Source organism: Rousettus aegyptiacus, unplaced genomic scaffold (genome assembly GCF_014176215.1).
Source record: "Rousettus aegyptiacus isolate mRouAeg1 unplaced genomic scaffold, mRouAeg1.p scaffold_m13_p_11, whole genome shotgun sequence".
NCBI lineage: Eukaryota > Metazoa > Chordata > Mammalia > Chiroptera > Pteropodidae > Rousettus > Rousettus aegyptiacus.
In genome coordinates, this window is record NW_023416286.1 from 16,237,061 (window position 1) to 16,259,920 (window position 22,860).

At 35.3% G+C, this 22,860-nt stretch overlaps 1 protein-coding gene across 3 annotated transcripts; it reads left to right on the forward strand.

Annotated features, from left to right (window-relative positions):
• The first annotated feature begins 1,356 nt into the window (after nt 1–1,356).
• Nucleotides 1,357–20,914, forward strand: CKAP2 (cytoskeleton associated protein 2). Of its 3 annotated transcripts, none has more exons than XM_036228522.1 (9): nt 1,357–1,526; nt 2,428–2,530; nt 9,907–9,985; nt 10,101–10,966; nt 11,404–11,608; nt 12,730–12,900; nt 14,606–14,675; nt 18,432–18,675; nt 19,174–20,914. In XM_036228522.1, the coding sequence occupies exons 1-9, from the start codon at nt 1,457–1,459 to the stop codon at nt 19,427–19,429; spliced, it is 2,064 nt and encodes a 687-aa protein (XP_036084415.1). In that variant the 5' UTR covers nt 1,357–1,456; the 3' UTR covers nt 19,430–20,914. The 3 variants fall into 3 exon arrangements, with proteins under 3 accessions (XP_036084415.1, XP_015986881.2, XP_015986882.2); XM_016131395.2 differs by having other exon boundaries at nt 2,444–2,525; XM_016131396.2 differs by having other exon boundaries at nt 2,444–2,525; nt 9,910–9,985.
• Nucleotides 20,915–22,860: the final 1,946 nt, after the last annotated feature.

Consider the following 22,860-nt stretch of genomic DNA (forward strand, 5'->3'; position numbering starts at 1 on the left):
TTCTTCTATTCATTACCTGTCAACTCACAGGTCAGGTGCGTAAGCGGGGCTACAGAAGCAGAAAGCTTGTTTAGAATGTAATGTTCCTATGGGTAACAGCCTATGTTTCTATGGACATAGCCATGTTCTCATGGGCATAGCCAAGCAGTAATTTTCCTGCAAGTAATCAATTTCTAGCAGTCATTTTTCAGCCATTACAACAGTACTGTGTAAACAGCAATGATGTCTTAAGGATGCTAATGAGTGCTTTTTGGTTGTTGGTTCCTCCAGAGCTGGCCTCAAGTGAGGGCAACATTACACTAAAAATGAGACATTTCATCAAGAAAAAGAAGAAAAAAAAACTACGAAATATTCCAAACTAAATTCCTAAAGAAAAAAAAAAAAAACAGAAAAAGGAAAAATCAACTATGGTCGAGAACCAGCTGTGGAAGCCCTCAGACCTGTGCAGTGGAGGTAGAAATTGCATGCTGTCTCCTGGCTTAAATCCAGGCTGAACCAGTCCTGCCCAGCCATAACACACCTATCCCCACGGTGGAGAAATACTATGAACCCAGTGCTTAAAACCAGAAGGGCACAGCCCAGAACTCCCGAGCTCTCCCCTACTCCCACCCTCAAAATCTTCCTAGCTCTGAATTATTTTGTTTTGTCTTGTGGACTGGGTGTTTGCTAGGCTTTTGTGAATATGATATTTTTAGATGAGAATTGAAAGATTATGGCAGCACATTTAAACGCACAAATACACAACATGTCTACCACAGATGTTATTTTAATCTTCACAGGAGCATTATAAGATAAGAGTCTATGTTCATTTTATCCCATTCTCCTTTTTTGTATCTGGTTATTGCGTAGTATAAACGAAATGACACCCTAATTTCAGTTCCCCTTTGCAAACTGTGCAAAGGTGTTCAAATAACTTCTGACCCAGTCCCCTCATCTGTGAAACAGATAATAACATATGCGGCAATAAAGTCATATTTATGAAAGGTAAAATACACGTGCCCTCGGTCCCGCAGTCCAGGCTTATACTCTCTTCCTCCTCAGTGAACACGCCCAAGTTAATAAGAGCAGCTAAACAACACTTTTCCCATCTGCCTTCCTCAATGGACTGTGAACATCTAAAGACAAGTCCTAACTGCTACATAGCAGGGATTTTGCAAGGCGACTCCTACCACGTTACAGGTCCAGGACGAAGAGCGTTTTTTGATTTGAAAACCGGACAGCCGGGAGCAGCCCCAACCGAAACCCGAAGACGTAGGACCCGCCCCGCAACCATAGCCCAGGCTCCGCCCCCTGCGCTCATTGGCCCATTCAATTCACGCCGGGACCAATGGGCGGAGGCGGCGGCCGCGCCGCTTGAAAACCAAGCCCCTGGCGGCGAGCGCAGCGAGCAGAGGCTTCAAGCAGAGGGATCGCGAGGCAGTTAAATCGGAGACGTATTGTCCTATCCCGCACTGCGATGAGCACCCCTGCCGTGCCCTCGGACTTGCAGCTTCACCTGAGTCAGAGGACCCATCCTGCATTCAGAGGTGAGGGCCGCAGTGGCGGGATCCGCGCGAGTCGACGGGCAAGTGGTTTCTTTGAGGAACAGGTGGTGGCCGAGGGCGGGCAGCTTGGGATCAGCCGCCAGGGCCTTGGGTCTGCAGACTTGCATCAACCCCGACAGTCGTATGAGACCCTTAACGGTCACTTGGCTTCTGGTAGCTGTGTTCTTGATTGTGGTGCCCGCTCCGTGGTGGTATTGTGCGGCTTGAGAGCCTAGCGTACGGTCGTTACCGCCAGGACTTGGCCCTCTAGCGGCGGAGACTGGCTGATGGTCAGGGACTCGGTTTAGGGCGGGGGCGTCGGTCAGGCTCCGGTCGCGGGCAGGCTGGGGGCCCACCAGCGTCCGCGCGGAGAACCGATTGCGCCTGCGCGGGGCGGTCCGCCCTCCTGAGTTGGGAGCGATTTTCTGGAGGGGTGGGGCTGTCTCAGCTGATGCTCGCAGTTTAACGCCCGCGACATTGTATAAATTTAGGGTTGGCTAGGTTTTCAGAAGTAATATTGTTATTTCTTTGGCCTACACATGGGAAAACAAAAGAAAAATTCTCCCTCAACCCAGTTCTGGTAAATTCGAATTTGGAGTCTAGTGAGTATCTCATCTCTACTATTTGGTTTCCTAAAGTTTGGCTTTTAGTAACCGTATGTTGAAAATGATCTTCAGGTGTTCCGCTTTAAGAGAGTAGATAATATGATTCTTGTGCAGAGTGGTGGTGGGGACCTTTTATGGTAACAGCCTCTTATAAATGGGATTAATTCTCAAAGGCAATATTGAATTGGGAAATTTTCTGTTATATGGAAGATGTGATTATAAGTAGAACATTTTTCGAAGCAAGATCTTCATTCAGTCAATATTTATTTGAAATTATTGTAACTAATGTTAACTTGTAGCTCTTTTGTTACTTAGAACAAAGAAAACAAAAACTCAAGGAACAGCTGCTCAAAAGAAAAACTTTTTCTGCATGCAAACAAGAAAATCAAATATCCAGGTGAGGTCAAATTTTTTTTCAGACTCATAAAATTATATTAGAGCTGTCCAATAAAAATTAATGTGAACCACATGAGTAATTTAAAATTTTATAGTAGCCATATTTAAAAAGATTTTTCAATGGAATGAATTTTAATAATATTTAATCCAACATATCTTGTGTTACCATTTTAACATGTAATACTTAAAAAAATATTTACATTCTTTTTTGTACTAAGTTTTCAAAATCTGTGTATTTTATACTTTCAGCATATCTCAGTTTGGACTAGCCATATTTTAAGACCTCAATAGTGCCATGTGGCTTAGTGGCTACCTTCTCAGATGATACAGTATTAGATCATTTCTTGTGTAAATTAATTCACACTTTAAGAGGAAACAATTAATTTTAAAGCAAAGTTATATATTTACCAAAATACTGACTTATGGTTTATATAGTGCTACAAAAGCCAGTCTTTCTATAATTTAGCAAGGTTTTAGTGAATGTGTCTGTTCGTGGGGAGGAGAGGAGGGCGGAGTATTGTTCTTTAAGAGGTGACCCTCCTTTTAAATGTTTGGAAATCATTTGTTTTAGCTCAGTCTTCCATAGGAATATAGTTGTATTGTTTTGTTAAAATTTTAAAAATAGTACAATAAAACAACTTGTGAAAGTATATAAAGCAGAAAATCAAAAGTCCCCTCACTCTTTTGAGATAACTGCTAGTAACATCCTTCCAGGCTCTTTCTGTGCAGTCTACGAGTGATAAGTTGCTGGGCTGGAATATGTAAGTCTGCCACTACAACTGTGTAATCTCGAGTTACATGGCTCTTAGAGTCTATTTACTTATATTAAAATGGGATAATAATAGGTGTTTTTCTTGGGGATTAAATGAGATAGGGAGTGCATTATGCTGTGCCTGGAATATGAGAGTCTAATAAGTGTCGCTACCATTTCATGATCTCTTGGTGGTTTTACAACAGTGGACTGGTTCTTAAAATACTTTATTCTCCTGGTGTTCCTAATTTTCTCCCAACATCATTGTTATCCTCATGGGTTTTTTAGGTTTTTTTAAGTCTTGTTTTAATTTGCATTTTCTTTGTCTTAGGTACTTATTGATATGTTTTTTCATTATGAATGCTTCACACCCTTATTGTAGAAAGTGCTTATATTTAGGAGATAGAACTGATAGGACTTGGTAATCAATTAAGTATGGGATATAAAAGAAAGAATGGAGTTAAAGATGATCCTGAATGTTCCAAATTAAAGGAGACTAAAGAGATGTGACGACTAAATTCAATACCTGATCCTGTAGTGGAAAGGGAAATGCAGTAAAAAACATTGAGTCAGTTTTCAACTAGAATATGAATAGTAGATTAAAGTGGTATGTCAATGTAAACTTGTAAATTTGATACTGTGGTTACGTAAGAGAAAATCAAATCCCTATTTTTAGGAAATAAACACAAGTATTTAGGAATAAAAGGCCATCGTGTATATAACTTAACACGAAAGGGTCAGGTGAAAAATTGTATATACTCCACACATACACATGTTTAGAAAGTGCAAATGATAATACAAGTAGAATAAAATGTTAGCAATAGGCAAATCTGGGTAAAGACTATATGGACATTCTTTGAACTATATAGAATTCTGCAACTTAAAGTCTGGCATTTGCAAATAATTTTTTTTTTTTTAATTTTAACTTTAATAAGCTGCTTTACTTTGGAATAAACATTTTCACAAATCCCACATTCTTTGTTTAAAACAAACAAACAAAATGATCTGAGATTTGAATAAGTGAGTAGATAGTGATACATGAGACGGGAAGACTGAAGGAGGAGTGGAGGAATTAGGAGTTCTTTTTTGACCAGGTTAAGTTTGAGGTACCAGTAGGCATCAAGTGAAATGTCAAATAGTTATGTGTCTGAAGTTCAGAGGTGAGATTGAGACTGGAGATATAAGCTTGGAAACTGTCAATGTATAGATGATATTTATTGAAAATCTAGAGGTGGAATGAGATTACTAGAGAATTAGCAAAGAATATTAATTCAAATAAGACAATGATTACTAAATTAAGGAAATCAACAGGGTCATGGAGTATATAATACTCTTACACACAATAGAAAGAAAAAATTCTAAAACTCTAGTTTTACCAAGAAACCCCATAAGTACTATACTTTTTTCAGAAAACAGGTGTCAATTTAAATACTATTGCTTGAGCAACAAATTAAGTAGACAACCAATCAGAGTAGCAGCTTTTCACAATTAAACAGTTATATTTTACAGTCTTTAGTGTGGATATTTTAAGATCACCCTTCTGAGGGCAATTTGATCAACAAGATAGGATAAGGCTATATATTCCCATTAAAGTCTCCACATTGGACATGTGAGTAAGGTGGGGATACTCCATATTATCCTGAGATCTTTTTTTTTAAAGGTTTAAGCATCTTATTTTTATCTTTTAAAAAAATTGAGTTATGGTTAACATATTATATTAGTTTCAGGTATACAACATAATAATTTGATATTTTTATACATTATGAAATGATCACCATACTAAGTCTAGTTACCACCTATCACCACACAAAGTTATTACAATATTATTAATTATATTCCCCATTCTGTACATTATATCTCTGCGACTTCTTTTAAGACTAGAAGTTTGCACCTCTTAATCCCCTTCACAAATTTCTACTGTCTCCCCACTCTCCTCCTCTCTGGCAACCGCCAATTTATTCTCTGTATTTTAGAGTCTTTCTGTTCATCCTGAGAATTTCTAGCTAGCAATTAGAAAGGCCAGCAATTTCAAGACTAAATGCTAGAATTCTGTTAGCACTAACCAAAAAAGAGGATTCCCTGAGAAGTATAAAACTAAAATAAAAAGGCAGAAGAAAAGTTTAAAATTTGAATGTGGCCTTGAGCCCCCCAGCAAGGTTAGGGGAAAGAGGCGGACTACTGAGGTAAGAGGGAAAATAGTGATCTGGTAGCAAAACCAAGAAAGTGTTTTAAAGAAAGAATAGCTATCCGTTATCAAGTGCTGTTGGAAGGTGAAGACAGAATTGACCATGAGTTGTATGTAAAACATGGAAGTGGATGACAGGAGTTTCAGTAGCATGGTGGGGACAAATTCCTGATAGGCACAGCTGAGAAGAGAATAGAATATGATAACGGAGACAGCACCTACAGATCTCCTTTTGAGTTTTGCTACAAAGAAAAGAGCAATGAAGCAGTAGCTGAAATGGAATGTGAGGTTTAAAGCATAAAATGAGGTATGATACATAAAGTTTATGGGCCGATGGAAATGACCTAGTAGAGGGACAAATTAATGATGCTGAAGAATGAGCAAATAATCAGAGGAACGAAGTCCCTGAGTAGGAAAGAAGGAGAACACAGATGGAGAGTTTGACTCTAGATCAGCATGGTGTCAGTTCTTATATTAGGAGGGAAGGCAGAGTATGTGGGTACAGAGGCAGATAGTCTGGTAGGTAGTCTTTGGTGGAGGAAAGATAGACTAATTCTTGTTAAGAGTGCTTCTAATTTTCTCAGTGAGATAACATCACAGAACATTATAAGCCCAGATGTAACAGAGACTGAGATCAATAAGGGGCCTAATTAGTGAAGGTACCACATTGGGAGCAACCTGGTAGGTTGACCCTGAGCATCATCTCCCACTTCACACTAGACAGACAAGAGGAGTATTTGTTTGCCCTCAGGTAGTGACTGCAAGAGCTGAAACTGGGGAAACATGTCTATGCTCTGGACCTCTGGCAATGCCTGGAAGGGACAGAAGGCACCTATACTCAAAAGATAGCTACCAAGATACCCTGTTCAGTGGCACGTTTTGATGTTTCTCTGCTGTCATTCAAAATGTGTAACACAGGCTACATCTCCTCCAAGCAGACTGAGCAAATAGATGTAAAAGGTGTTAGAACCAAAATTATCAACTGTGGAGTCAGCAAATTTTGTTGACTCCAAAATGTGTGATTTTTTCACATTTAAACATCTCCGAACTTAGGATCTATCTCAGATTCAATGGCAATTAATTGACCTTGTTTTTTTCTTCATGGAATGATCCTGCTTTTCCCTTCACTTGCCAAGAGATTCTCGTGGCCTGTACTAAGCAGTCTGTCTTTAGAAAAAAAGAGAGGTTTAGTTTAAGTCAAATTCTTGAGGAGGGATTTTCTTTGGGTCTGCATTCTACGTGCAATGCCATCTGGAAACTAAAGTCCATATTCTTTTTTTTTAAATTAAGTTTATTGGGATAACATTGATTAATACAATTATATACTTTTCAGGTATACATTATAATTTGATATCTGTATATTCTATTGTGTGTTTACTACCCAAAGTGTAGTTTTCTTCAGCTACCATATGTTTGATCCCTTTAACCCACTTCACCCTCCCCCTATTAACCTATATTTGACCCCCTTTACCCTGTCTACCTCTCCCCTCCTCTCACACCCCCTACCCTCTGGTAGCCTCTAGTCCATTGTCCATGTCCCTGAGTCTCTGTTTGTCCTGCTCATTTGTTGCATTTATGGTTTATATGCCACATATATGTGATATGTGATTTTCAAATTTTTCTGTCTGGCTTATTTCACTTAGCATGATTATCTCAAGGTCCATCCACATTGTCACAAATGGCAGTATTTCATCTTTTCTTATGGCTGAGTAATATTCCATTGTATACATGTACCACAGCTTCTTTAACCAATGATCTATTGTAGGACACTTTGGTGGCTTCCATGTCCTGGCCACTGTGAATAATACTGCTATGAACATCCAGTGGGCAAATATATTTTTGATTATGGGTTTTCAAGTCTTTGGGGTAAATACCCATTAGAGGGATTGCTGGATCATATGGTAGATCAATTCTTAGTTTTTTGAGGAACGTCCATACTGTTTTCCATAGTGGCTGCACCAATTTGCAGTCCCACCAGCAGTGTATGAGGGTTCCTTTTTCTCCATATCCTCTCCAACATTTGTTATTACTTGTTCTGTTGATTATAGCTATTCTAACAGGTGTGAAATGGTATCTCTGTGGTTTTGATTTGCATTTCCCTAATAGCTAGCAATGCTGAGTATCTTTTCACATATTTGTTGGCCATTTGTATGTCCTCTAGGGAGAAGTGTCTGTTCAGATCCTCTGCCCATTTTTCGAATGGATTATTTGTGTTTTTTTGTTGTTGAGTTGAGTGAGTTCTTTGTATATTTTGGATATTAGGCCCTTATCTGAGGCATTGCTTGAAAATACATTTTCCCATTCAGATGGTTGTCTCTTTACCTTGTTGACAGTTTCTTTTGCTGAGCAAGAGATTTTAGTTTGATGTAGTCCCATTCATTTATTTTTACTTTTACTTACTTTGCTTTTGAGGTCGAATTCATAAAATCTTATTTATAAGTACTAGGTCCTTGAGTTTAGTTCTTATGTTTTCTTCCATACATTTTATTGTTTCAGGTCTTATATTCAGGTCCTTAATCCATTTTGTTAATTTTGGTGTGTGGTGATAAACAACAATCTAGTTTCATTCTTTTGCAAGTGGCCTTCCAGTTTTCCCAGCATCGTTTACTGAAGAGGCTTTCCTTTCTCCACTGTATGTTTTTAGCTTTTTTGTCGAAAATTATTTGGCCATATAAATATGGGTTTATTTCTGGATTCTTGATTCTGGTCCACTGGTCCGTGTGTCTGTTTTCCTGCCAATACCATGCCATTTTGATTCCTGTCACTTTGTAGTATAATTTGAAGTCGGGCAGAGTGATGCCTCCAGCCTCGTTTTTTTTCCTCAGGATGGCTTTGGCAATTTGGGGTCTTCTGTGTTTCCATACAAATCCGATGATTTTTTTGTTCCATTTCTTTAAAAAGTACTGATGGGATTTTGAAGGGGGATACATTAAATCTGTATAATGCTTTAGGTAATAAGGTCATTTTAACTATGTTGATTCTTCCAATCCAAGAACACGGAATTATCTTTCCATTTCTTTGTATCTTCTTTAATTTCTTTTAATTAGGGTCTTGTAGTTTTCATTATATAGGTCCTTCACATGTTTCGTGAAATTTATTCCTAGGTATTTTATTCTTTTTGTTGCAATTGCAAAAGGAATTATTTTTTCCACTTCTTTTCTGACACTTTGTTATTAGAGTATAGGAATACTATAGATTTTTGAATGTTTATTTTGAATCCAGAAACTTTCCTGCATTTGCTTACTGTTTCTAGTAGTGTTCTTGTGGAATCTTTAGGGTTTTCTATATAGAGAGTCATGTCATCTGCAAATAGTGACAGTTTGACCTCTTCATTTCCTATTTAGGTGCCTTTTATATCTTTCTCTTGCCTGGTTGTACTTGCTACGACCGCCAATGTTATATTGAATAACAGTGGCAATAGTGTTCCTGATCTTAGAGGGAAGGTTTTTAGTTTTTTTTTTACCATTAAGTATAATGTTGGCTGAGGATTTGTCATATGTGGCCTTTATTATGTTAAGGTACTTTCGTTCTATACCTGTTTTAAGTGTTTTGATCATAAATGGGTGCTGTATATTGTCGAAGGCTTTTTTTGCTTTTATTGATATGGTCACACGATTCTTATTTTTTAATTTGTTTATGTGCTGTATCACATTAATCAATTTGCGTGTGTTGAACCATCCCTATACCTCTGGGATGAAGCTCACTTGATCGTGGTGTATAATCTTTTTTAATATGTTGCTGTATTTGGTTCTCTAGTATCTTATTTAGGATTTTTGCATCTGTGTTCATGAGAGATATTGGTCTGAAGTTTTCTTTTTTGTGTATTATTTTTTACCAGGTTTTGGTATCAGAGTAATAATTGCCTCATAAAATAAGTAGGGAAATATTGCCACTTCAATTTTTTGAAAGAGTTTGAGGAGAATAGCTATTAAATCTTTTTTGAATGGTTGGTAGAATTCATTGGTAAAGCCATCTGGTCTTGTAAAGTCCTTATTCTTAATAAATTAAACTAGATGTGTATGTATGAAAATTTTGTATTTCTTTTAAGAAGACTAAATATTTTTCTTAGTGTAAATCTCTTACCGAGTAGTTAAAACTAAAATTAATCAAAGAAAGTATTGCTTAATAAAGCTTTTGAAGACTTATCTGAATGACTTGTAATGGAATGGTTTAGAGTGCTTACATATTCTGTGGGGGGTAGGTTATTAAGACTTTTAAGAAAATAGCTTTAAATTTTTCAGCAATCTTGTTTATACCTTTTAATAACCCTATAATATAGATATGTATTGCTTAGGACAGCTAAATCTCTTAAGTTCTTGCCTCAGTTTAAAATGAAGTTTGGTAACTATTAAGTTTTCTATCTCTTCCCTCCTCCCCCTCCCCACCCCCAACAAAGGAAATCTCTTTGGTATAGGGTTAATTTTTTTTTTTTTTTTTTTTTTTGAGTAGCAGAGACCAAGGAGTGATGACATTGGAGGGTCAGGTCCGAGAAGAAACAAAAGTTCTGAAACTTAAGACAAAAATGGTAAGATATGGCCATAGTCCTCATAAACTGTCCCTTTTCCCCCTTTCTCTTTCCTAAACTCTTTCTGAAAGAAATGAGTTCCGAAATATTGATTTGTCTTAAATAACTCTTTTAGGCTGATAAAGAGAATGTCAGTAGACCTACAAGAAGCAAAAATAATATAACAGTGGAAACACTTTGTATTCCTTTAAAACCTTCTAATGAATTAACCAATTCAAATATAACAATTGATACACATAATCTGGAGAATAATAATCAAACTCTGCAGTCGTTACCAATTAAAGACGAGCCCCAAAGTCAACGTATTACATTAAGCCAAGCATTTCACATTAAAAACAACAATAAAAAGAAACCAATGACTACAGAAAAACCGAAGCAAGATGCTAACACGTTCAAGAAACCCGTGCTTGGATCTTACCGTGGCCAGATCGTTCAGTCTAAGGTTAATTCATTTAGAAAACCTGTACAAGTCAAAGATGAGAGCTCTGCACCAACAAAGAAACTTTCTACCACTATCTCTAAAGCCACAAAGCCTCAGCCTATAAACACCCACGATGTGATGGTGAAAAGTGACAAAGCCTCAGATACGATGACCACCACTAAATGTGTGAACACTGTACCTCAGAACAGACAACTTTTGCGTCCTCCCATTAGAAATCACCACATAAATACCCAGGACGCTGTGAAACAAGACATTGGTAGAACCTCTGTCAATGTTACAATTCGGAAAGGGCCTCATGAGAAAAAATTACTGCAATTAAATCCAGTTTTATCTAGTATCAAAACCAGTTCTCAGGAAGTAAAAAGAAATAAGACACTATCAAGAAGCCTCACATCTGAAATTATAGCCAGGCCTGCTTCATCTGCTAATACCAAACTGATGGAAAAGGCAAAAATTGTTGACCCGCGCAGACATACTATAGCAAAGGCAACTATCAATTGTAGGTCGGCTCAGCCCAAAGAAACTGCAGAAGAGAGAAAGTAAGTAGGTGTGATTTAATTATCTTAATTTTCAATATCGTGCCATTGGTGAATTTGGTTTATAATTTCCTTGAATGTCTTAGAACTATTTTGGTGTGGATTGTCTCTGTCATATGAAGACAAATTTAAGCAAGTTTATATTGTGGAACAGTACAACATAAGTTATACTGTTTGTTTTATTAGGCTGTTTCATGTAACATCAGTTAAAATGCTTAATAACATTGGGAAATATTTTCTAACCTCCCATTTAAAAATTCATTCTTGGGTCATTGAGAATATAATTAACATTGATATGTTTAATATTTTTTTCTTCAAATTTGTGAACTGTGTATGCCACTAGCATGTAACTACTTAAAGACCTGAAATGTTTTTAACTTCTATTTAGCAATGCTATCAGCAATATCACAGTAATCTTTATCCTCTGCTTCTAATTGTAGAGCTCGTCTGAATGAGTGGAGAGCTGGCAAAGGAAGAGTGCTGAAAAGGCCTCCTAGCTCAGTAGTTACCCAGCCTGAACCTGAAGGACAAAATGAAAAACCAGTTGGGTCCTTTTGGACTACCATGGCAGAAGAAGATGAACAAAGATTATTTACTGAAAGAGTAAACAAAACGTTTTCTGAATGCCTTCACCTGATTAATGAGGTAGAAGAGCTTATGTTCGTGTAGTAGTTTGTAGCTGCAAATTACTTTCATAAATATGATCTCATTAAATTACATCATCAGTCTTTTTTGACCAAGACTCTGCGTCAGTGATTTTATGTAGACTTAATGTTAATTGTGAGATTGTTTCTCTTTAGCTTTTAATGGACTGCATTTTCATTGAGTTCATATAAATATATCAAAGGGATAGAATTTTACTTGAGTAATAAATACTGTATTCCTCTAAGATGTTATTAATTTGCCAAAGACTTACAATAACAAATTAGTGAGGCATTGTTATCATAGATTAAATTCAAGTTAAAATATTTGCAAACAAAATCCCTTAATCTCATTCAACATCATCACTGTAGAATTTTACAATTTGGACCAAAATCTGACAGACTATAAAAAGTAACTCCAGAATGTTTTCTTTATTTCCTGACTATCTTTAATCTTGCTTTCGTCACACACTACTGTCTAAGATCCAGAGCAAGACTGAGTACACACAGTGTAATTTCTGACCTTACTCTGGTCTTCCTGAGCATCTTAAACTTTCTGTAGTTCTGAGGACCAGTGAAAATTACAGTCCGGGGAACTCTGATTCTTCTGCTCAGTTGGGATTTTTTTATTGATACTTTGGAATTTTTCTGTCCTACTACTTACCTATATATAGCTCTTACTACATAAACCATTACAGGTTCATTTTAACCTTACTATCAAAACCTGACAGTTTGACAAAAAAAAAACTTGCGTGCTATTTTTATTCATAAACATTTGGTAGATAAAAAAAATTCTAAATACTAAATAAAGTATTAATAAATGGAATCCCATAATATATAAGGGAAAAACATCAAGACCAAATAAAATATTAGTCATTTTTTTACTAATATTTTTCTCAACTAGTATTTCTTTTGTGTATGTGTGCCTTGTACTTAGGACTGATAATGCTTTTTGCTAGCTATTCAGAATAAATTTGGAGTAAGTGATAATGAATATGAATATGTTTATGGATAATTTTCTATCAACTTTTTCCCTATCAATGATCTTGATTATAGAAAGCTTAATTAATTGTTCATACTTTCTTGGCTAAAAAATATCACTCACTTTATTTCTTGATATTTTAGGGATGCCCAAAGGAGGAAATATTGGACACACTAAATGACCTGATTAAAAATATTCCAGATGCTAAAAAACTTGTTAAATATTGGATATGCCTGGCACGTATTGAATCACTCACAAGTCCTATTGAAAATATTATTGCAATCTATGAGAAGGCCATTCTGGCGGGAGCTCAGGTGAGATAAAAACTTACTGTTCTTTATTAATTACAGTGTAAATGATTCAGGATTATTTGGAACACATCATAACAATAAAATTTCTGGAAATACATGTCGTGGTAATGAATGTTTAAAGGCCACAGAGATTGCATGTTATAAAAGCTGTTTCTCAACCTTCTAAAACTTGCTTATATAGTCAGGATAATCAGACCTTAGAAAATGGATAAACTGTAAGCTGAAATGTACATTTAATGAAACTTGCCAGGAGAAAGAAACATTTTAGCATAAAATGTCATTTTGCACATTCCTCATTGATAAAGAAATCTGGGAAATTGAATTTTTAATGTTAAAATTTATTGAATATAACACCAATGGAATTAAATTAACTTTAAAATGTTAGCAAGCTCTGATGGCTTTGTAAGAGAACTCTTACTTTAGGATTGTATCTTAATGAACTCACATTTATATGCCATATGTTTGGTCCTGCTCACATATGGAAAATGGCAATACACTAGTTTCTCTGACATTTTTACCACCATAGTGGTTTGATACCATAATCTCACCTCTTCCAACTCTTGCTACAAAAAACCCTGGGTAGAATAAATTGTATCTTGAGGATTTTGGGTTAGTTTCGTTTTTTGTTTTGTTTTGTTTTTATGGGGAAATGTTTCTAAAATGTATTTCCTTTAGACCAGGTTTCTCAAAAATGTATTCTTGGAGATTGTTTACAAAGAGTTTAAAAAAATTCTTTTTAGCCCTTCATTAAGCTTAAAAGGTCCATTCACCATAGTCCCAACAAAACCAACAAATGCTATTTGACCTTTCACCTGAATCAGAAATCAAATATTCAGTAGTTATTCTCTCAAGAGCTATTATGTATAAATCACTTTGCCAAAGGATAATTGCATTTGAAAGAATCCCACCTGGAAGGGATTGTTAGGTCCCTACTACACTGAAGGAGAAGGGATATTACTTAAGGTGGCTTATGGCAGTATAACTAGGATGTATAACTGTAGCAAAGGTTTTCATAGAAAGCAGCGGTGTAAAGAGAAAGATGTGACACTAGAGCAGAAATTGGAAAACAAGGATCAAAATTAGCCAAGAAAACTGAAAGCAGGATGGACGAGTAGTTCAGGACTAAGTACTAAAACTAAGAATATGAGCCAGAATATTCCTTTTATATAATGTCTTTAATTTATTGCGTTAGCAGGCGTGGTAGTTCAGAGGAACACAGGAAGTACTCATAGTACCTGGCATATGATGGATACTTAGTGAACTGTTGAATTTTTGAAACGAGCTGTTCAAAGATGCATTTAATACCATGCAAAACAAAAATATAATTATGTACTTGAATGTAGGAGGAAAGGTGTAAACAATAAAAATTTAAAGTAAATTTAAATATAATCAGCTCTTTAATAGATGTTAATAATGTTAATTTTCTACTTGTTCACTAATTTTGTTCGTATCAGGCAAACAGTAAGTGGCTTAATTAAGGCTTAAGAAAAATTATGGAGAAAAAGTTTAAACTGATAAAATTCTTTCCTTTAAGTTCATTTTTATTGTATAAATTAGAAAAGACAGCCATAGTTTTTCAATTTGAATAGCAAAGTAAGTGGTTTATAATTACTGGTTTTAATATTTTCAACTTGAACAACATAGTTAATGTCTGGTCTGAGAATATAAAACTTATATGGGTTTGCTTTCTTCATTTAAAAAAATCAAGCCTATTGAAGAGATGCGACATGCAATTGTAGATATTCTAACAATGAAGAGTCAAGAAAAAGTTAAATTTGGTAAGTTTGTTTTTTTGTTTTCTTCAGGCGAATTCTGATTTTACTAAATTTCTTTGCTAAACTTTTTATTTTATTATTTTTAATTTTTTAAATATATAGGTTAACCTTTCCTCATAGTCCTGTTGACATATCTCTGAGATTCAGTGGTTCTGTATAGTATAAAGAATTTTTAATTAGGAGGTCTCATTCAAAACCCAAATCTGTCATTGAGTATCTATGGGAGTTACCTTACCTATCTAGGCTTTAATTTCCTGTCTTAAAAATGAGGCAGTGTGACTAGATGATATCTAAAGACTTTTTACATGTTAAATTCTGTCATCTGTTCTATGCTATAGAGAAGCTCATTTAGGAATTCTCTTTGTAGGAATAGTAGATTGAGAGGTGATAAAAGATTCATTAGCTGTCAAGTATATAAAATGTAAATGTTTTCTAGATTCAGATATAGGTTGTGCCAATTGCTGTAAACTTTTACAGGAAATTTAACCCCTTATCTGTAAAATAGGATAATGTTACTGTCTTCCTCAAGATTGCTGGGACCATTGAACGAAATAATGTATATAAGTATCAAATTCTGTGGCACATAGTAAATTCATTAAACTTTAGCCATTAATATTAATTAGCTTAGATGAGAGAGGAGAAATCACTACATAAATGCGAGCTAATTTGTTTCCTTATTTAGAGTTATTACCAGCTTTTAACTGTAACTATATTACCCAATCACAAATATTTGAGCACCTGTCATGTTGCTTATATTTGGTTAGTTTCTTTTGAATAATTTTCAAAAGTCAAACAGTGAATTTTTTACGGCTCATGTGACATGCTGCTAAATTGCTTTCCAGATTAGTTAGAAGTACCTTATTTTCAGTAGACAAAATAAATTTAAAATATAGAGACCTATGTCAATGGCTAAACTTTAAATAAAATCAAAGATCATATTGAAATTCTAAGTGTGTTATACACATTTTTGTTACATGTTACCAAAAAAAACCCCTTCAATGAGGTTAATATGCTAATGTTTATGCATGTGTGGGGGTGGTTATCTTTTATTGGCAGTATGTTTAGTTTAACAGTGAGTATTTCAATTTATGGTCACTGTAAATATGCCCCCAGGGGACATACAGAAGATTTATATGATCTGATCTTACTAGTTATATTTAATGATGGAGCTGGAGTAGGAATGGTCAGGGAGATAGAAGGAAAAATCAGGAAAGACTAGTATACCACAAACAAGGAGGATTTCAAAGTTTAAGAATAACCCAACTTGGAGAAATGGGTGAAGGGGGTCCAGAGGTATAGAAGTTTCCGGTTATAAAATAAATAAGCCATGGGGATGTATTGTACAGCATGACTACCGTTAATAAGACTGTAGTGCATATTTGAAATTTACAAAAAATAGATCTTAAAAGTCTTTATGATAAAAAAATAATCTCGTAACTGTATAGATCAGATGTTAATTAGACCTATTGTGTTGATCATTCCTGTGTCTTAGGTCTAAAGAGAGCAAAGTGGAAATAAGAATTTCATTTAAAAAGCCTTCTTTCTCATAATTCTTACTGGCTCTAGAGAGATGTGGAAAGAGAGAAAACAGTATTTAAATCTGATTCAGTTTTCTATCTTATTTTTCCTTAATAGAGTAATACTAGTTAGTGGAACCTTTTCTAGCAGGTAGAATATTTTTTAGGTGGAAAAAGAAATGCTATTGATAAAACTCTTGGCTTTCTGAAATAGGTAATTAAAAGTGGTAGAACTAAAATCAATTTTACAAATTAAGATTATTTCTAAATAGCATTGGGAAATAGAAGACAAATAAGAGAGACGAGTACTACTTGTGTGTATCTCAGATACCTCAATAACCTGCATATCCAAACTTGAACACATCATTTCCCCCTAAACCTTATCCTTCTTTTGGTTCCCTTTCTCAATAACTCATACTGCTCTCCAAGCCAGAAACCTTGGGATTATATTATATTTCACTCCTTTCCCACAAACACACTCTTGTTCCTCAGCCAGTCAAATTCAGTTTAACTTCATAAGCATCTCTTAAAATCCATCTACTCCTCTTCACCCTTACTTTCATTACAGCTCTTGCCTGGACTACAATAATAGTCCCCATACCTTACCTGCTTCTCTATTCTTGCTTCAATCCATTCTCAACACCGCAACCAAAATGCCCTGTCACTTAACTGCTTAAATTCCTGACTCCAGCCTGTCATTCTTTCACTCCTTCACATACCTGAATTTCCTTCTTTACTTGTTTTTTTTATTTCCTGGAAAGGACTATACTATCTATCTATTTTGCCTCTGGGTCTTGCCAGTCTTCCACTTTTAACCTGATTGCTCCTTATTTTTTAGACCTCAATTCAGATGTTACCCCTTGGAGTATTCTCCAATAGCTACCTTTCTTTCCTGGCCCAACTAGATTAGATGTATCTGTTTTGTGCTCCCTGTTTTTTTCTCCGTGCAGTATTATTGTACTTGATTGCTTGTTTGCCTTGTCTTTTGCACTGTAAACTTAATAGACAAGGACAGTGTCTGATCTTCCTCATTATTGCATCCCCAGTGTTAATGCAATGCTTGGCTCATAAATATTTGTTGAATTAAATAATTCTTATTCCCTCTCTTCCACTTCCAACTTCTTCCCACTAAAAGAACTACATTCACTTTGTCATTTAACTGAAATATCTTAGTTAAAACCTCTAATATTTTCCTAATAATCAAATCTAGAGGTCTTTTCAGCTTAATGGATTTATCAGATGTATCCCAAGTATTTTACATCTAACATGTTTTATTTTGAATTCTTCGTCTTCCTTTACTGCTTCCCCATACCACCATCTCTTCCTCCCAAAAAGAAAGGAAAAAGAAAAAAATTCTCTTTTGTCATTAAAGACTCCTAAGCAAGAAATTGTTGAAGGGTTGCTCCTAATATGTACATTAATTGAGATATACACATGCATTCATTTGTTTATTAACTCCTAGCTCAGAAAAAACTCTTATATTGGGCTCTTCCTTTTCACTGCCTATATCTGACGCTTTGCTTAGGCTGTTTTAACAGCTTTGTCTTCTTACCATCACATATTATTAGTTTTCATTCCCTATCATTCTAAACCATCCTTTATAGTGACCAAATCTAATTATATCTTTCTCTCTCTCCAGTGCATTTTTTTTTTTTTTTACCAAACTTCTTACACATAAAGTTCATTACAATCTAGCCCCTTCCTACCTATCAAAACTCATCACCTCCTACCCACATTCTGACCTTGCTCCTTATCCTGTATTCAGAGCACACTGGCCCTTTAATGTTGTCTTAAGAGATTGTTTTCTTTAAGTTTCATACCAAGGTTATCTTCCTTGGTCTTGTCAAGTACTCATTTTTCAAGATCCAGCATGAATGCCACTCATGAACCCTTCCCTAGCCATCTCCCTGTCCCATAGCAAAGTTAGTTAATTCTTTTAATGGATTCTTACTTCAATTACAGCCTTTTTCTTGTTTTATAATTATTTTATATGTCTCTTCCATGGAATGTGAACTTAAAGAACAGGAGTGATGTTATTCTTATATTGTATCTATAATCCCTGAAACATGAGAGTTAATATTTATTAAATAGTTGTCAGCAGTATTTGCTTATGAAAAGTAATGGTTAAGAGATGGATTGGTTATTTTATTTTGAAAATCTGGCCTACTATGCATACTTTAGTGTTTTCTGATTTTGTTCTTTAAATTTGACTGAAAGCTTAATCTATAATGTATTTCTATAGGACAAAATTTTGAGGAGGCTTGTGCAACCAAGGAACCAATCCAAGAAGTCAACTTTGAAGATATTGGTGGTAGTAATCTAGAGTCAGGAAACCCGGAAATAGAAAATGTGGTATTTCAAGATTGTGAAATAGAGCAAGATGACAAAACAAAACATCCAACCACTGATATTAAAACCCCTAGTACAGAAACTAGGGAGAGTTGCTTAATTAAATATAATGTGTCTACTACACCATACTTGCAAAGGTAAGCTCTTAAACTGTCATGTGCTATGATTTGTTTTTACACTTAAGGGAATTAATATGGTATTTTAAGATCTTTAAGATTGCTTCTTGATTAGAAGTACTGTTTGTTAATAGAAAGGTTTCAAACAAATTGAATGTCATTGGGACATTTCACCTTTTAAATATCGTATTTGCTTTCTGTAAATATTGCCATTTTGAAAAAAAAAATTTACATCATTTTATTTCATTACTGACAGTACTATTGATAACAGATTTTATAATTCATCGGTTAGCCAATTCTACAAATATTCAGGTCACCTACTGTTTATAAGTTATAACAAAAATAGAGAAAAGAATAAGTTCTTTATTTCAAGGAGCTTGCAGTACCTCTTTTCTATAAGAGAATCACATGGTTGTAACATCATAAGTTAGAGTATGACAAATAGCATCAAACTACAAAGTAAAAATATTAACATGCTTCTTAATTATGCAAATAATTTTGTGGGTTTTTTTTTTTTAGTGTAAAAAAGAAGATTCAGTTTGATGAAATGAATTCTATGTTTAAAGAGCTTAAGTTTCTAACACCAGTTAGACGTTCTCGACGTCTTCAAGACAAGAATTCTAAATTGCCAGATATGTTAAAAGACCATTATCCTTGCGTGTCTTCATTGGAACAGTTAACAGAGTTGGGAGATGAAACTGATGCTTTTATATGCCGCCCTAATGCAGCACTGTGCCGGATGTATACAGAGATGGAAACAACAGAAGAAAAATAAGGCTATGCTAAGGAATGAGGATTTTATTCCTGGGGTGTTTTGTTTGTTGTGGCTTTGTATGTCTTAGGTCAGGAGTTGGCCAGGTACCCAAGTATTCGTGGCAGTAAGCTCTTTCACTAACATTGACATTATAGTAGGTGTTGCCTTCTATGCGTCAGAAAGCTAAATCCTACATTATCTCTGCAAAGATTTTTCTCTAAGATAGGTAAATTTTGTCAACTAGTTAACTATGTTCCTTGAATATGATTAATAAATGTCATTCATGTTTCACTGGTGTTTCTAAAATAACTAACATGTAATCTTGTTTTGTAATATAAAAACTTCACTATTAAATCATGTCCCTTGAAACATGATAGTTAAATATTGTTAACAGTTCTCTTCTCCCCACACACATAAGTACTACCAATGAAATTTTTTTTATGTCTTTGAACTGATATTTAAGTGGCATAGATCCTCTACCAACTCAACTGTTCAAATAAGTAATTGGTCATTGTAAGATTGGATAATTTTAAAACTGTAATATGAATGTGGTTGAAAATCTCACACATAGTCTTATTTACATTCATATATCCATTTGTATAATAGCATCTATTTTCTATTTATTTTCTCTCTAGAGAATAGAATTGTTGTTTTTTAAACTATATACCCAATATGAATACAATAAATTAAAATGTCTACATAATAATATTTCAGTGACATTTAAGGATGTGATATATGGTACATGAGCTTTGAAGTCCAACAGACAACTATATTCAAAATCTTGACTCCTGCCTTCCCTTAAAAGTTAAGTTAGCCTGGAGAAATTACTTAGTTGAACCTTGGCTTTGTGAAGGGTAAAGTGGAGATAATCGCTTCTGGTCATTTTGTACCATGTCATGTGCTTATCCCCCCTGGTTGAATGGCCAAAATGGATACCTGACCCAAGCTGGACTGTCAGAATCCTTTTCATAAGTTTTTGGAATCGGGACTTCCAACCAATCTTTTCCATGTAGTTAGACCTGAAATATGTAAGTATGAGGCACTGGATGATCATATGAAGGTTGGGTAGCAAAGGTTACCAGTCAATGGAACAAGAAAGTAACTACCCAGGGAAAAAGATTCCTGCCTGGAGTTTTACTACTGACAGTCAGTTGTGTATACAAATATACTCATGTTAAATCTGAATGCAGATAAACCAGAGTCCCTCTACTCCAATCTCACTACCCATCCTAAATGTAAAATTAGTATGGTAACTTTCCAAACTTTTTCTCTGTATTTAACATATACATAGACAAGTACATAAACACGTGTGTATGTAGATTTTGTGGATGATTTTGCTTTGGATATGAATGGCACCATACTTTATATATGGTTATGCAGCTTGCTTTTTTTCTAATTTACTAAGTCAAGGAACTTTTCATTGGCATAGATCAATGTAACCCTAAGACTACATGGGAGTTTAGTAAATGATAAATTTTACATTTCAATAAAGTAAAGAATGACTGAGCCACCCAACCATTTTGAGAGCAAGAAATTTCAATCTCTATACCACCTGCAAAAATAAATTCCAGGTAGAAGAAATAAGTATATTAGGAGGAAACGTAAAAGACATTTTTTTCCTTAGGATAGAGCTTTCTTAAGCAAGACATTTCTAAAGGAATCTTTAAAAGGTACGGTAGAGCACACAGACTTAAGCAGCACTTAGCAGGACTAGTTCTTCCTCTGTGTACGACTGCATGACATTCAGGATCCAGACCAATTACCACACCTGCAATCTTCAAAATTCTGTGAGGAGATGGATTGTGAAACTAGAACCCTATGCCTAAGATATTATTCAATGTTGAGGGCAAAATAACTTTCGAACATGCAAGGATTCAGTCTACTGCTCATAAACTTCTCTGAAAGTATTCCTGAAGGTTTTATTCCAGTGAGGTAAGTCTATTTAAAAGAATTGTTAGGCACATAAAAGTTAAAAAAAAAGTGAAGTCTACATAATTGTAGATTATAAAAACGATATGAAATGAAAATATTCCAATGATTTCAACAGGAGAAGTGTCAAAGCGGAGAATTAAAGCTAATTTTGCTAACCAGCTTGTTTGGGGGCAGGATGCAGAAATTTATGTGTACTCTTGTTAAGCACTAGGGGTTTAAATATGAAAAATATAAAATGTGAGGGTAGGACCCAGCAATTCCATTCCTATCAAGAAAAATGAAAACATGCCCCAACAAAGATTGTACACAAAGACGTCTTATTCATATTAGCCAAAAACAAAACGACCCAAAAGTCCATCAACTAGGATGAAAAAACATTGTATGCTGTGTCCACACAATGGAAATTAAGACATAAAAGAAGCCAGACAAAATGTTACATACTATAGGATTCCATTTATCTGAAATCCTAGAAAAAAAACATTGACAAGGCAGATCAGAAGTTAACCTGGGGCCGGGGATTGGAGGTGAGAAATGTTTGGGAGTAATGGAAATGTTCTGTATTTTAATTGTTACATGGTTATACATTTGCCAAAACTTATTGAAATGTTCTCAAAATGGGTGAATTGTATCATATGTAAATCATATCTCAAAACAGTATACTCTTACCTCTAAAAACAAGGATATCTACTAAAAACATAAAAATAGATTATGTATCTCCAACCATTTTGAGGAAGTAGGGGTATCCGACAAGGTATTCAACCCCACGGAGTTAATCACACAGATGCATGGGGAGCTCCAGCTGTTCCAGCCCAAATGGCGAACTAGAGAGAACTCACCTCTCTGATAACTACAGCTCCCACCCTTCAAGCTACCCCCACCTGATGCTAAGTGGAGCAGGTTCTCAGGTCTGAATTATTTTCATCAATGTTTCAGAAGCAGAGCAGTGTTTTGTGCCTGCTTAAAACTGCCCTTATAGCATCCCTCATTTCTATATTCGTGGCTTTTAGTGAAACTATGTTAAGACCTAGCTCACTTGAGACATAAGAGAAAGCTTATAAAATTAAGACAATTCTTTTTTCTCTATTAACAAGGCCTGGAATTTAAAAAACTTATTAGGAATTCAGGAAAATTAACTTTGAAATTCAAAGGTCATTGGGCATCATAGTAATTTAATATTTTGAAAATGTTTGTTGTATCTATACTGTTTAACAGGACAGAAATCTTGCTCTCTAATCAGTTCCTGCCTGTTCATTGTACCCCATGTACTACAAAGCTGAGAGCGATGTCTGCAATTGCCTACTGTGTTATTGCCTGAAGACCATTACTTTTCCACTTTCTTTTGGGGCTCAGAGCATCCAACGATATTAGTGGTTCTCAATCTGGTGATTTTGCATTGCCTCCATCTCTCCCCATCCCCACCCCCACCCAGGGACACTTTCAATATTAAAAGACAGTTTTAGTTGTCATGAGTGAGGGCAGGGGTGGGAGAAGGCCAGAGACACTACCAAACATCCTACAAA

Excerpts from the sequence above, each read along its gene's own strand:
- CKAP2 (XM_036228522.1), top strand. The coding sequence starts at position 1,457 with ATGAGCACCCCTGCCGTGCCCTCGGACTTGCAGCTTCACCTGAGTCAG. Across the intron at positions 2,531-9,906 it reads AAATCAAATATCCAGGTGAG|TAGCAGAGACCAAGGAGTGA; the intron begins GTCAAATTTTTT and ends TTTTTTTTTGAG. Across the intron at positions 14,676-18,431 it reads TCAAGAAAAAGTTAAATTTG|GACAAAATTTTGAGGAGGCT; the intron begins GTAAGTTTGTTT and ends GTATTTCTATAG.